The 14,580-nt window shown below is 45.0% G+C and overlaps 1 protein-coding gene across 1 annotated transcript in view; it reads right to left on the bottom strand.

Annotated features, from left to right (window-relative positions):
* Positions 1-5,824, bottom strand: part of LAMC1 (laminin subunit gamma 1) — a 70,435-nt gene extending 64,611 nt beyond the window's left edge. The window contains exon 1 of the mRNA XM_075507849.1: positions 5,273-5,824. Within this exon, the coding sequence (XP_075363964.1) occupies positions 5,273-5,669 (397 nt within the window). The 5' untranslated portion in view covers positions 5,670-5,824. The remainder of the gene's footprint in view (positions 1-5,272) is intronic.
* Between the last annotated feature and the right edge of the window lie 8,756 nt (positions 5,825-14,580).

The raw sequence follows: 14,580 nt of genomic DNA on the forward strand, positions 1-14,580 counted from the left end.
GTGTTCTGCCATGTATAGTATTCCCAAAGGCGTCACACAGTGGCATCAGCATCCCAAGAAAGACACAGGACATAGGAGTTGGAGAAAACCTGGGAATTTAAAGGGTATGCGGGAAGTGATAAAGAGCTTTAAAGCGACTTTATATAACTGCACTGAACAACTGCTGGCCATTAAAAGCCCTGATCTCCTAACTGCTCATGTTGAAACCTGCAAAATGTAAATCAAGCCTTTGCTAGACCAACTAAAATAGAGTCCCCCCCCCAGGGCTCTGCAAATACCACGGCGAAGCCACTGCGGCGCAGGGCTGGCCCTTCCCAGCTTGGGCTGAACACGTCTGTGAGGGCTTCCCAACACACCCCATAACACCAGCCTAAGTGCCGGAAATACTTTCCCAACACATTAATTACCATTTCTCAGAGTTTTTAAATTGCAGCTATGCTATGCAAAACTTCACGTGTGTACGTCCTGCTTGTTCACAGTTGGTTTCGTGGTGGTTCCCTAGGAAGGCAACGAACCGCAGCCTCGTAAAGTTTTAATAGGATAACCAGCAAACTAAGGGCATCACTGCGCTGAACAAAACAAAGCAACTTATTGCATCCCAGTTGCATAAACTATGTACTTAATTTAAGGCACATTTTATAGCCCTCCGTTCAAAAAAAAAAAAAAAAGCTGCTTTTCTGTACTAAAAAAAAAAAATCTCGTCTGCTACAAACAACTGGCAAATCAAGCAGAGGCTGAACATAAGAACTGGCCTCTTGCCTGTGTTTCCTTGTAAATGCCTTCAAATGGCAGTCATATCCCAAACTACGCTTTGCAGACAAAGTATATATAACCAAGCATCATTGCTCTCCTCAAAGCCAAATAAAGCACTGAGCAGTTAGAAAAGGGGGAGGTGAAGGAGACAGGCAATCCATTTCTCCTAACAGCCAGCAGCTTTTGCAAGTTTTTCTTTATTTTATACATACAAGATACCATCCAGCTTGGTGACACAGGTTTCTAGGCTGGTCTACAGTAGGGATTTCAGAAGAATTCAAGAGGAGGAACACTCAGCTCTAACCACACTCCATGCCCACAAACACAGCTGACATGTTTTTAACAAAGGCAACCAGCAATTTCATTTTTCTTCTTGGAAGGCACATTAGCAGAGGGCTGCCTTCCAGCACCGAACACTGGCTTCTCTTCCCAGGCAATGAGAGAAGAGGTGGAATTGGTCTTACCTGCCTACCAGATTGTCCTGAACGTACAGGGGAGGCCACCGGCATCATCAGTCAAGCACATCTCCTGGGCACTGTCCCTGCTGAGATGCAGCGGGCAGTCACCCACACTGGGAAAGCCAGACCAAACCACTCGTAGCTCACAGGCTTGTTGAATAAAAGCAGAGCTACTCTCAGTGGAGACGGGGCCACCCCACCACCATGAAACAGCCACCAGCCTGCTGAGGACGCTGCCTCTTTGTCTGAGGAACAACACACCAGGATCACAATAGCTGAAATCAAGCAGATCTGGACAGAGAGTAAAAGTGGCAGGGAAAAGTGAGAGGTGGCTCTAGCAGAGCCGGTTGGGAAGGGAATGGGGAGGCACACGTAAAAGTGGATAAAAAAAGGTGTAGAAACAGTAAAAACAACAGAAAGCACACAGATTAGAGCTGCAGAAGAAGTGAGAATCTGCACTGAAAAAAGATAAAACATCTGAAATACTACAAGCCTTTGCCCAGCAACACCACCCAGCACCAAAAATACTCCATGCACCTCCATGCTATTTCTTTTCCCCTTCTTCCAGTGTTCAAAGGAGCATCTTTAACACAGCTTTGTTTTGGCGTGTGAGGGCCTAAATAGCAAAGCTGTGCTAAAACGTATGCACACAAAGCGCTGGGGAGATGCCAGAATTATCCCAATGCTCCCAGCAGAAGCGAACAGCACAGACTGTAAAAATAACGTGATGCTCTGGCTTTAAAAAAAGCAGACAACTAAATACATACCATAATGCCTCAGCTTCCATCTTCTATTTAAAAGCTGGCACCACTGCACCAAAGTCCCTTATTCCTGGAATATATGGGAACATGGGGGGAGGGCAGTGTTGGAAAAAAAAGACTGGTTGGGTCAAGTCTAAATTAGAAATAATTCAACCTGAGGAACTGGAAAATGGGGGAAGCGAAGGGATACTTCTAAGAAAAGTAGAAGAAAGGACACAGTGGTGCTGCCCCCTCCTCTCACCCACTAACTTAATTACCCAGACACCACCCTGCGAATGGATTCAACTCCCCCTTCTCCTGATTTACAGCTGCAAATTCATGTGTCCAAGCCTCTCGTGGGAGGACTCTTACTTAGGGGGTCTTAATACCCTCTCATACAAAGAGAAGCAGCTTTTATAACTCCAGATGCTCCTTGTGCAGGGACTGGTAATTACCCCAATTCCCCTCTCCCCAGGGAGCACCCTAACTTCTGGGCACAGATCTCCTTTCCAAACACTCCCGGGATCCGAGCCTTTAACTCTACAGTAATAGTCTGTCCTGTATTTTTCTATATCAGGCTCTTCGCTAGCATCTAGTCCCAAAACTGAATGTTTTTAAACTTGTTTTGAACCGTAAATTGTAAGAAGATTCAAAGAAACCCACGTTCACATGTTGGCAATAGACCCGCGGTTCTTATTGACCTTCTGAAGGCTCCTCCAAAATGTTACACTGATCTACACAGACTGAACATTGCTGGACGTTAATCAAGACATCCCAAACTGCCAAAAACTCAGGGCAGGGTGGCATTTGCAGGCTGAAAGCCTGGAGCCGATGCTGCCAGTCCTGAACGGGTGCAAAGCAGTGCTAACCATTCAGGATACCAGTGCTTTTAGAAATAAAGGCGACTGCAGCATCAAACAAGGATACGGGTTTGAGCACACAGCCTAATCCTCGAAGATCACGCAGAACTAACTGCATAAAAGGGCTTTGTGTCCCAGAATGCATTTACATCCTACCGAGTACGCAAATACTTGTCAAGCCCTTTGACTCTCCTCTCTTACTGATGTCAATAATTAAGTGTCCCGCAGACCATGGTGTGCTGTGGGGAACAGCCCAGGGGCACACAGAATCCAAATACGGCATCCAACAGCCCACACAAACAAAGATGGTTTGAAGACTTCACAGAAGTAAAGCAGAGTAATGCTGCAGAGGAGTTTGGGGCATTTGAGACTAAAATGGCACTTTTGGGTACTTGACAGTTCTTCAACCTACAATGAACTCAGCAATGCATACAAAGTCATACAGAAATATTTACTGCTTGCACAGCACATGCACAGATAGCTTAATGCCTTGCTGTTAAGTCTTCTTAAAACTAACTCCTGCCGCTGCCACCACCATGACTGTAACAAGCTTCCGATTATTAGAAGGCAAATACCCCACCCCACCCACTACAAATACCTCACCCAAAAACCTAACTGGAAAAAAAGAAACAAAAACCACACAAATATCTGAAAGTCAGCCAGGCAGCTTCTTCTTAAAAAGTTGTACTCTAGTCTAAAAATATGCCAGAGAAAATTCACAAAGCTACAAGAGCCTGTGAACAAACCTGCAACCCAAGTGATTGACAACCATCATGTTGCAATGCTACAGTATTTTAAGATGCAGTTGTTTTCATCAAAGAAACGTGCACATTTCTTCAAAGCCCAGGGCACAGCACACTGTTTGCTCCAGTATGTTGGAAAAACATATTATTTTTCAAAGAACACCCATATACATACAGATGCACAAACTCAACCACAGCAGTAATACAGACATGCCTATCAACTAAGTTTTAGCTTGATAATGAAGAATTATGATGATTTCTATTAAAAAAGATGACACCAAACCTTAGCTTACTGTTTTTTCCAGGTATCCTGAATAAAAAATTCCCAACGCACAAAAAAAAAAAAAAGAAGATAAAGAGGCCTTAATAACTACCTCCCTTTCCCAAATGATTACATATGCTTACATGGTATATTTATTTTGAAGCTCCTACCACAAAGCAACACTCTAGGGAAGTGAGACACTCCCGGCTGCTGGGGCAGATAGATGCAGTCAGCAGGTGGCCCCTGGTACAGGACTCAGCGCTATCATCTCCACCTCATGAACGTGGGTGGGAGCTTTCACACAACCTGTCCTCATGTTGTGAAACTCAAGATCCAGCTCCCTGACCCCTAATGCAACTTTTTTTTTTTTCCCTCCAAATTACACTGAAAGTGAGATGCGTTATTGATGCTAAAACTTAAGGTTCAATAGCGGCTCTTGAATAGAAGCCATGAATGGTTACACTGAGGGGTTTTTTTAGTTTTTATTTTATTTAATGACATGAGGATATAAACTGTGATTTTAACTTTCCATTGGCTGGCTTGTCTTCCAAGCCAATTACCCTTCCTCCGTGTCAAGACAGCTTAAATAACCAAATGAATGGAGGAAAAGAAAATCTTGTCCACAAACCAAAGTGAGGGCTAAAATACTTTATCCTGAAGGAACCTTAGGAATGCCAATTAATCAGAAAATTCACCTTCTTTTTTTGACTCGATGTTACGGGTTCTGCAGTAATGCTGACTGCTCTCTGACAAATCTAACCCACCCAGTATTTAAAGGACAACACTGCCCCAATACAAGAGGACACTGGCCAGATGTGACCTTCCACGCACACGTTTTCCTGCAGTGCTTGCCACTTTTCAAACCAACCTCTCCCGCCTGAATCCCAAGGCTGTTGTCTGGAAGACTCCAGGATCTGAGACATGCTCACCGTGCCCCACACCACCGCAAACTCTGCCTCTCGCAGCGCTGGCTTGCTCATCTCACAAATTGACAGCACAACCAACACGGACTGCAATGAAGCAGTCCCATACAATATTCATTTTCACTTTGCCTCTCTGGAGAAGGCTGAAATTCAAGTTTATAAAGTACTGTTTTGCAGCCATGATTATCCTTAAAGAAAATGCCAGCAGCCGGGGGGTGAAGAGGTGGTGTCCTGCAGGACCAAACCCTTGGCTGAGAAGGCCCCAGTCACAACCGGGACTTTGCAGGAAGCGTTTGCATGAGACAAAGCGGATCCAGCGCGGCCGGCCTGTTCACACCCACCGAAAACCCGCTTCGGCCACTTACTACCCCCGGGGCCTAGTTACAGCCGCCTTTCATTAATCTGCGCCCAAGCAAGGCCTCAACGAACGCCGGCGCGGGGCGGTTCCTCCGCCTCCCCCCCCGCCCCACGGGCTTCCCGCTGCCGCCGGCTTTGGCGCCGCGTTCCCTCAGGGCGGCGAGGGGGACCCTTACCCAGGTGGAGGGTGAGGTTGACGGCGGTGGGGTGCTGCACGCCGGCCAGCATGGTGCGGCTCTGCCACCAGGTGGCGTCGGCCGGGCTGTTGTAGTCGGTGAGGAAGGCGGCGCCGTGGCGCAGGTGGGGCTGGGCGGCGTCGCAGAGGTGGCAGGACTGGGTGACGCCGGTGACGCCGGTCTGCACGCAGTACTCCTCGGCCGGCGTCCCGCACGTGTGGGTGGCCAGCACCGTGGCGTTGAAAGCGGCGTTGACGAACTCGGGCATGCAGCGCTGCGGGCGGCCGCTCCGCTCCTCCGTGCACTCGTCCATGGCGCCGCCGCACTGCCCGGGCAACCACAGCCACAGCACCGCCAGCCACAACGCCCACGCCCGGCGCTCGCCGCCGCCCTCCATGGCGCTCGGCCGGCGGCGGAGGGGCTGGCCGAGCGGCGCGGAGCCGGCGGAGGGGCTCGCTCGCTGGCTGCCGCCGCTCCGCGCCTGGCCGCGGGCTGGGATGGGATGGGCCCGGCCCGGGCGAGGCGAGGCGGTGCGCGCGGCCGAGGGCGGGGCTGCCGGCGCGGGGCAGGCCGGGAGCGGAGTCCCGCCGGCGGAGCGGGCCCGAGAGCCTCCCCCTCCCCCCGGAATGCGCGAGCTTAAAGGGGCGATGGCGGCGATGGGGCCCGGCCCGAGGAGAAGTGCCCGTTTCCCGCCCTGTGCCTGTCCGCGCTGCCGCCTCTCGCACCGCAGCGGGCGCCTCGGCTGCCGGTGGTCCTACGGGAGGGGCGACCCCCTGTGACAGGGCTGCCGGGGCGGGGGGATCTCCCTCACAGCACCCACCGCTGGCATTGCCTGTCGCAGGCGGGAATGCCCCCCCCATGGCGCCGGGCCCAGTCACCCGCCTCTGCCCTGTCAGAACCCAACAGAAGCCACCCGTTTCTTTATTTTAAAGGCTTTTCACAGGAAAAAAAATCAAGTTTCTCAAGAAATGTGAGGAAATTGATTGCGCTTTGCCCACTGGACTGTTCTGAACCCGGTTGGTCTCATGCTGTCCAAGGGCAGGGGCCTGAGAAAGAATGTGGGTCTGAGGGCACCTGCGTTGCCACCTCGGCTTCTTTAAATTTTAATGAACTTCTAGCTGTTTTCGTATCTAAATGCAGATCTCTGTGCTGCTTAGAGGCATCGGCTCTGTCAGAGATGGCCAAAGACTGGGTTATGATTTTTAGCTATCACCATAAGATCACCTTGTGACTTTTCAGGTTCAGGAATTGTGTAAAGATTTGTGTAAAATCCAGGAATCGTGTAAAGCCAAAAGGGTTTTTATAGGAGAAAGTGCCTCCAGAAGCCTGCTCAGGAAACAGGAAACTACTCGGTGAGATAGAAACTGATGCGAGAGTCAAGGAAAGGCTTTGTAAACTCGGTGTTGCTTATATTCTGAGAAAGCCTGAATGCAGGCTGTGGCTGAAAGAGCAGAAAAAATACAGCCTGTTTTGTGAAAAGGTACACTTTCTTGTTTTGAAGTAAACACACGTATTACATAGAAGTCAGCCCTTTGCTTCCTACATTAAGAGTGTGTGTGAGACTATTCACAAGGTCCTCACAGCATGTACTTGTAAATGAGCCTAGAAATTATCCTGCTGCTGGTAGATTTTGTTATTACATTTGGCACTACACATTGGTGCGGTGATTCCTCTTTTTGCCTTCCCAACAGAGTAGTAACCTGGCTGTTAGGAGATAGCCTCTGTGCCAAGAGTCCCCCAGCACCAGCAGAAGGGATGCGGGTGCGTTACAGTCATCACTGCATCGCTATTGTTCAGGCTGGAATTACACATCTCCAGTGGAAAGTTTGATTTCCGCCGCTTCCCCCCCTTTTCCTCAGTTTCTGAAAACAAGCTGGCTGCTGTGAAAGCGATGCTGAGCTGATGCCATCAAGGCAGAAGCTCTGGAAGCGGCACACTGATGGAGCTTCTCAGGTTCAGTACCAGCCTGCCTGATGCCTGCAGTTGAGAGTGGACACGGCAGGGCAGGCAACAAGGAACAAGAAAGCAGGAAGCCACATGGAGCAGATCAATGTGAGGGAGGGAAGGATCAGGACAGAGGTAAGAACGGGGCAAGGACTCTGAGCAGGATCAGAGGGTATTGCCACAAATCCCACTCAGTGGAGCAACAGGATCGTCTGTCCACGTGTGGGAGGTTCCCATGGATAATGGAAAAAAATCAGCTTAATGCAAAATTCTTGGGTTTAAAGATACTCAGTTTTAGTACCTAAAACCAATAATTTGCTTGAGTTTTTTAACTAATCATTTTCCAACATATTGAAGTATGTATGTAGGACCATCCTCAGCAGTTTATGTGAAGCCCTTCTGTCATTTCCAGGTTACTGATTCTAATAAAGAAATCCTGAGAAAGAGGTATCTGCTGATACTTGCCATCAAAATCCACTTCATACTCATAACTGCAATTTTGTCTTTGACATACATATTTAAAGTACTAGGACAGATTGAGTGATGCAGTCATATTTCATGCGGTAAACCTGTACTCATCTAAGTAAAACCAGAATTAAACATCATATCCCTATAAATACATGACCTGTGCTTTCCTTTTAACGTCTTACCTGCTGAAATACTGTATCAAAGTATTTTGCAGCATTATACATTGCAGCATTTTCCCCATAAACCCATTTCCTTTCCAACACAGAAAAAATGTAAAATAACCATGTCTTAAAAGCACAGAACCCGGATAACTTCTCTAACTTTGCAATGCTTGCAGGAGTGAATAATAGTAAAAATACCTTGGTCAATAAATTCTTATGACTGGAAACTCCCACAAAGCGGAGTGAGTCATCCTGCATAGCAGGAGTGGCCTGAAAGGAAGGAAGGACCGTTTGATAGATAGGACGGGCACAACAACGAAACTTTCAGGTAACCATCTGTAAAATAAGAATAATATTTGTGGATAAGGCTCGTGACTGTGCTGGGCTTAGACAGCATGGGCGTAATGAAACAACAGTGACAAAATGACATGGCTGCTGCTTCAAAAGCAGGTGCAAGTCTTCAAGCACTTACTGCCCCAAATTGCGCTAATCACAATGATACCAAGTCTCAAGAAAATGTGCTTTCTGTTTAATAAAGAGGTGGTCAGGGAAGAACTTAAATATATAAAGTTAACTGTAGAAATCAGCACATTATTACTTAAATTCTTTTTTGAAGTATACAGAGCAGGTTAAATGAATGAGAACAAGTGAGGAGAGCATAAGAACAAAGAGAAGAAATGCAAAAAAGGAAAAGCAATATAAAAACCTGAGAGGAAACGTCTTTATAAAAGCAACTCTTACAGGAAATTCTGTCAGCTTTCGGATGGCCAGAACTCCCGAGGTTGGCAGTCTCACTCTTCGAATAGACCTCTTAGAAAAAAAAGGAAAAAAAAAGCAGTATTTTCTTTCCTTTTGATAAAAAAAAAAATTTGCAAGTGTGGTGTGCACCCACAAGCAATTTGAAATAACAATTTAAGAGCACAGTTAATCTCTGTCCTTCTGTAGCAGCTCAAACCAAGCGCTAACACACCTATACACTAAGACATTTGACCCATTTGGGGCTTATGAGGTCCAGAATGTTTTCAGTAAGTGTCACAGGGCACCAAGCACTTTAATTTTCAGTCTTCCCATACTGATTTAGCACCAGCATTTGTTCACGGGCAAAATCCAAGTGCATATGCTAAGGAAAATTGCTCAGAAGTTTCAGGTTGTGATAGTGGAGCTTGGTTGTTCCGTGGGTCTCAATTATTAAAAAAGGTTGATAAAAGTAACCCCCACAGAGAATAACAACCCGCGTTTGCTAATAAATATAAACAGATAGCTTGAGGATCCTCAAATGAAAACTGCTGTACACCCAAACATTTATTACCAGTACATACATGCCCGTTTACACTAAAAAATGAAGGACAGAAAAGCCCTGTGCTCATCGTCAGCCTTACAGAGTTACCAGCCACCGGAGGAGGCACTCAAGCAACCTTATGACTTGTCACTTGTCACAGTCTGGCTGGTTTGGGCAACGGAAGAAGAAGTTTCCAGCAGTTTCCTGCCCTGCCCTGTGTCATGCAGGGGCTTCCCATGGGCCCCACCACTTTTCTCAGTGGACACAATCAAAACAACAGTAATCGCAGTGGACATCCACTCCCCGGCCACCAAATAACCAAAAACATTTATAAGAAAGCAAGCGAGTCAGCAGATTCACCAAAGAGTCAGTGCAAAAGAGTCAAAATTCAGAAAGGCTGGGTGACAAAATTCAGATGTTTTTAAAGGTGTATGCAAAAATAAACCACACTGCAGTCTCCAGTACTGCATTGGGGAACACAGAAATAAACCTGCTCTAAACCGTTTCTTTTTATGTCGATAAAAGCCAAGCTTTAGGCTTACTTGTTTTTCTATCTTGGTTGAAAACTTTATTTTACCAAGTTGGATTAAATATTTTGACTTGGAGTCCCAGCTGGGATAATCTCTGTGATTCCACTGAAGCATATAAACTACTGCAAATTTTTAATCGACTGATCAGTTACATCTTTCTAGTGTCCAAAGTGAAATGATCAAAGTGCCCATGTGCTATGCAAGGTGGGGCTTCAATGCAGTTCTTACCAGCTGGGCTCTGCTTCAGCTTAGCACCAATAACAATGATGAAAAAGCTTGATTTCTCCAGGCAATGGCCTACAGGCATGTCTAAAACCGGAGAGAAAAGCTGGAGCAGAGTTAAAGTGTCTCACATTTTATTTCAACAAGGATGGCAGAAACTGCAGATGGGGGAATGAGGTTAAGGATCGAACGATCACTTTCTGCATGCAGTGCAACAAATGCAGCTTAGGACTAATGTTACAAATGCCTAAGAAATGCACTTCTGTATTAAAATACGGTTTAAAGCCATCCTGCTTAGAGAAGTTCTTCTGCAATCAAGGATAGGTGTGCAGAGAACGTGGATTAGTTGGTAAATGTCTGAGATATCCACTATCAGTAGAAGTACAGAATAAATCAGAGAACCATACTAGTTACCAAATATTCATACCTATCATGATTTATGGAAGCAGAAATTTACTGTAATCTTACAAATAGAACTGAAAAAGAGAGTTACTAGCCATGAAAGCAGAAGGTGTTTCATAAAATGGTTTATTTAAGTTTGGCTTTCTTAGGCGCTCTTTTGCAGATTATCCTAAATAATCCTGTACAGCAACTATGCATAGGTGAATAAAAAAGTATCTCTGAACCTGTTCATGAGAGGTAATCTGCCTCTTACAAGTTTCTGCAAACCCAGGAGAAATAAAGACATAAGCTGATTATTTTATCTCTTTTCTGAAGTGGGTCTGGGATGTATCCTCATTTTCTCTCCTTAAGACTGTAATGTTGGGAAGAAATATGCTAAAACAACAATAAAACATGAAAGGACTGTGCAGCTTTTCATCCTCCTATTGTGGATTCAAACACAGCCCATCCTTTTAACCAAAAACCATTTTGGCTAATGGATGTCTGCTGTTGTATATGAAATGAATTCATAATCTTTGATTCCTAGCAGATAAGATTTTTATCTTTTATCTTTACTCCCTCTTTTTATTCTGCGGTGTAGTCCTGTACTGAATTTAAGCAACCACATCTTGCAGCCTACATTAGTCCGTGGCAGTAACATCAGAAGGACCCAAGCCAGCCCGAACTATACTTCTTTCCCCTCTCCAAGACCTCCACTCGCCTGTCCCAGACCACCATGAACAGCTGCCTTTGTAAAGCCCACCGATGAGAGCATTGGGAAAGGGACATGCATGGATGGGTGCGTTCAGCCTTGAAACATCCAGTGGGCTTCTTGGAGATGAGACATTCCTCAACACTCCTTCCCTGGAGACGAGACATTTCTCAGCACTCCTTCCCTTCTAGCACTCCCATTCTCAATCAGTACACCAGCAGTGCACTGCATGGATGAAAGTGTGCCAGAGGAATTTATTACATTTATTTCTGTATGGTATTACATCTATAGTATAGAGACACTAAATTCACCAAGAATAGTCTCAAGCTCAGTGCCACCTTCATCCTTGCACTACAGGGTCCACTGATGGATGCTCTGCCACCAAAGAATTCCAGCAATATCTAGGTTTCTGACATGCTGATGAAGTTCTCTCTGTAAAGAGCAGGGCTTGTTTACCCAGATGCGTTTGGATAATGTCCGAGTCCTTCACCAACTTGCATAGCTATGCAAATCCTTCACATGTGTGAGCTGGGGCTGTTTACACTAACTGTAAAACATTCCCAGTAGAACTATCTTCCAAGCCTGATAAAATGCTATCCCAGAAAGTAGTGCCTGGGTTGGGGCTGGTCATGGGTATCTCACCATGAAGGGTGTTGACCTGTGTGACCACAATGAAGTTGTTTAACAAATATCCTTCCTGAACTTCCAGCAGAATTCCCAAGATTGTTTTCAACAGAAAGTTGGATAAATTATTTTGCCCAGTGCCAACAGGGCTGAAATTTTCTTCCCAGTTAATTCTTAACTATCGTTTATGGTCACAACCTGGTTTTTTGTAGCACAGTCTGCCAACCAGTCTTGCCATGATCATTATTTTATTAATAGTAAATCATGTTGCTGTTTTATCATTTGTAAAACCCTTCTTTTCCTCATACAAGATGGCCATTGAGAGCCATAAACAGTTTGTCTTGACTAGCAAGCTGCAGTTCGTTGTTACGCCAGAAGAGTCATACCTGGATGCCCAGCTGGAGGGTTGCAATGCTAGCACGTAATTTTGGGATCTGGAGATTCACTGATCTCCCCCAACTGCTTGTTCCTCTCCCTAAAGCTCCTTAGCAACTTGCCTCTGCTCCCACATGGAACTGAGCTGAGGCAGAGCTGCTTCCCCATCGCATGACTTGGAGCATACAGTGAATGGTGAGGAGCTATGAGGAGTCTGACCTACAGAGCTGCCTTTGGGATACATACCCACGCCTGTTCTTGGCCATCTGTCAGTGTGCCCCATCTCTAGTCTTGGTACCCCCCAGCTCACTACATTCTCCCCTGCATTGCCTGTGTGTCTGTTGATGGTCAGACGATGACCAGTTGAGAGGACAGAAGAGACATTCTCTGTACTCAAAGCCCCCCTACCACCAGCGACTGAATAGACAAAAGGAGCAATTCAGGGAAAATCTGTTCAGCCCATGTAGCAAAAAAAATACTTGGAATGAACAGAATCTTCTGCAAATATAGCTATTAAGCTCTACAAAGTCTCTGCAAACCTATAAAGCACACATGAACTACAATTTTCAGAGGTTTGTAACTCAGACATCTTCAGGTAGATATTTGCAAGAACACTAAAAGCTTGGTTTTGACATCAAGATCATTCCCCTCGCAAACATCAGTCCCTTGATCTACTGTTCAGAAAGAACAGAGTGTCACAGTGAAATACATACAGTGGCTTTGATAAAAGTTGCGCACTGTATTCCCTAACGTTTTTGTTTGATCCAAATCACTCTCAGCTGAAAATGAACATAAAAACCCCACAAACATAACGATAATGAGACACGTACCACATGCAGTTTCAGTGGGAAAAAAAGAGTCAGTTTTGCAAAATTACAAACAGCGGAAAAGTCAAGGTTGAAAGCGCTACATATTTGACAATGCTACCAGCTTTGTTTACAGTAAAATAAGGAATGCTGATTTTGTTGTAGCAGAAAAGAGGGCATGGTCTACCAGTTTGACCTTCCTACCAGCATTACGACTGTAACGCTGACTTTTTTCCTTTTCCTTGGCAGAGCACTTAAACATTTCTCATTCCTTCCTGACTATAAAAGTATCTAATACCTATCCGTTAACACATCACTATGCCTGCTAAGTGCTCTTGGGCAAATCAAATCAAACTTGTCATCCTCCATGGTCTGTCACATCTATGGAGACTGAACTTTTCCAGGACATCTTTACCTCCGTTTGAGTAGTAGGTAGCCAGAAGGTGGTCCATCTCAGTGGGATAACACAGTACTTTTACTGACTTAATGTTACTTTATGTTTCTTCTTTTTCTTTCTCTGACTCTAGACTGTCAAGATTTATGACAGATTCTTGTGCAATTGCTAAGCCTTCTGTTGGTACTAAATAAATAAATAGCAGGTAGCTATGCGTCTAGTCAGCTTCTGAAGAGCACTCACAACTCCTGCTGCAAAGAGCTGGGAGAAATGCCAGCGCTCTGATATCCTTCCCTTCCTTCCCTTTTCTTTGAGTCAACAAAAGATTCTCCAAAGACCCAGAAGGCTGGGTCCTGTGGGAAAGAGGATACAGTCTGCAGAGGCTAGAGGTTGTGGCCAGGGCTGTGTCTACCCTACCAAGTCTGCAGCTAGAGCAGAAGGCAAGTCACAGTTTCTTGGGAGTGTTAAGTCTTACGATCTTGACATCATAAGAGGAACTGGGAAGAATATAAATGTGCAAGACCATTCCCTGGTTGTTCTGTCATCCAGAGGTATCACAGGACTGGAAGATAGCCTAATTTTGCAGGGACTAGGAATTAATCCTGATCCATAAGGCAGAGTGTTGGAACCTCATTCATTGGGAGCAACTGAATTCCCATTTCCTTCTGTGTCCATAACTTTTTGAATAATAAGAGAATTTATCCTCCTAGTTTGAAGCATGCAAAATGCTGTGTACACACACTGCTACTCATGGATTAGCAAAGCAAAGAGAAAAATTAAGATTGTTAGGGAAGGAAACAACATTTTTAAACTCATCAGTGGATGCCATAAACAATGGAAAAATGTCTAAAATGCCTTATAAATAGACTGTTTCCTGCTAAATGTCTCATTTTTTTGCTTTTTGAAGTACCATTAGCAAGCTACCTAAGGGGGAGATTTGAAAATGTATTCAAATAAGAACTCAATAGGCAAGAAAAAACATAGTTTTCATAGCTGTAAGTTGCATTTTGCTTGCTGGGAACTGCAACATACTACCCACATTTTCATCCCTGACACTCAGTTCATGGAAATATCAGAAAGACAAAGTCAAGTGCTCAGAAAAATGCAGTGATTGCGAAGGGGTGGGAAATTCTAAGACCTGTATCCTGTTCTTTTACATGTCAGATCTTTAAAGAATAGGAAATCTGTAGTCTTTTCAACTGTTACTCATTTCTTCCTTTTTGGAGCTCAGGAAAATTATTACATCAGAGAATTTAATTACATTAACAGCATTTATCTGAGTAGATCAACTGCAACATTTATCTGACAATTCATTTTTGAAACGTTAATTTACCTCCAGCTATAAACATGTTATTTTAAAATCATATGAAGAAGTTAAAATCAAGATTTAGCATGTTGATTTACTAAACAAT

The sequence above is a fragment of the Mycteria americana genome, chromosome 7 (assembly GCF_035582795.1).
Source record: "Mycteria americana isolate JAX WOST 10 ecotype Jacksonville Zoo and Gardens chromosome 7, USCA_MyAme_1.0, whole genome shotgun sequence".
NCBI classification, from domain to species: Eukaryota; Metazoa; Chordata; class Aves; order Ciconiiformes; family Ciconiidae; genus Mycteria; species Mycteria americana.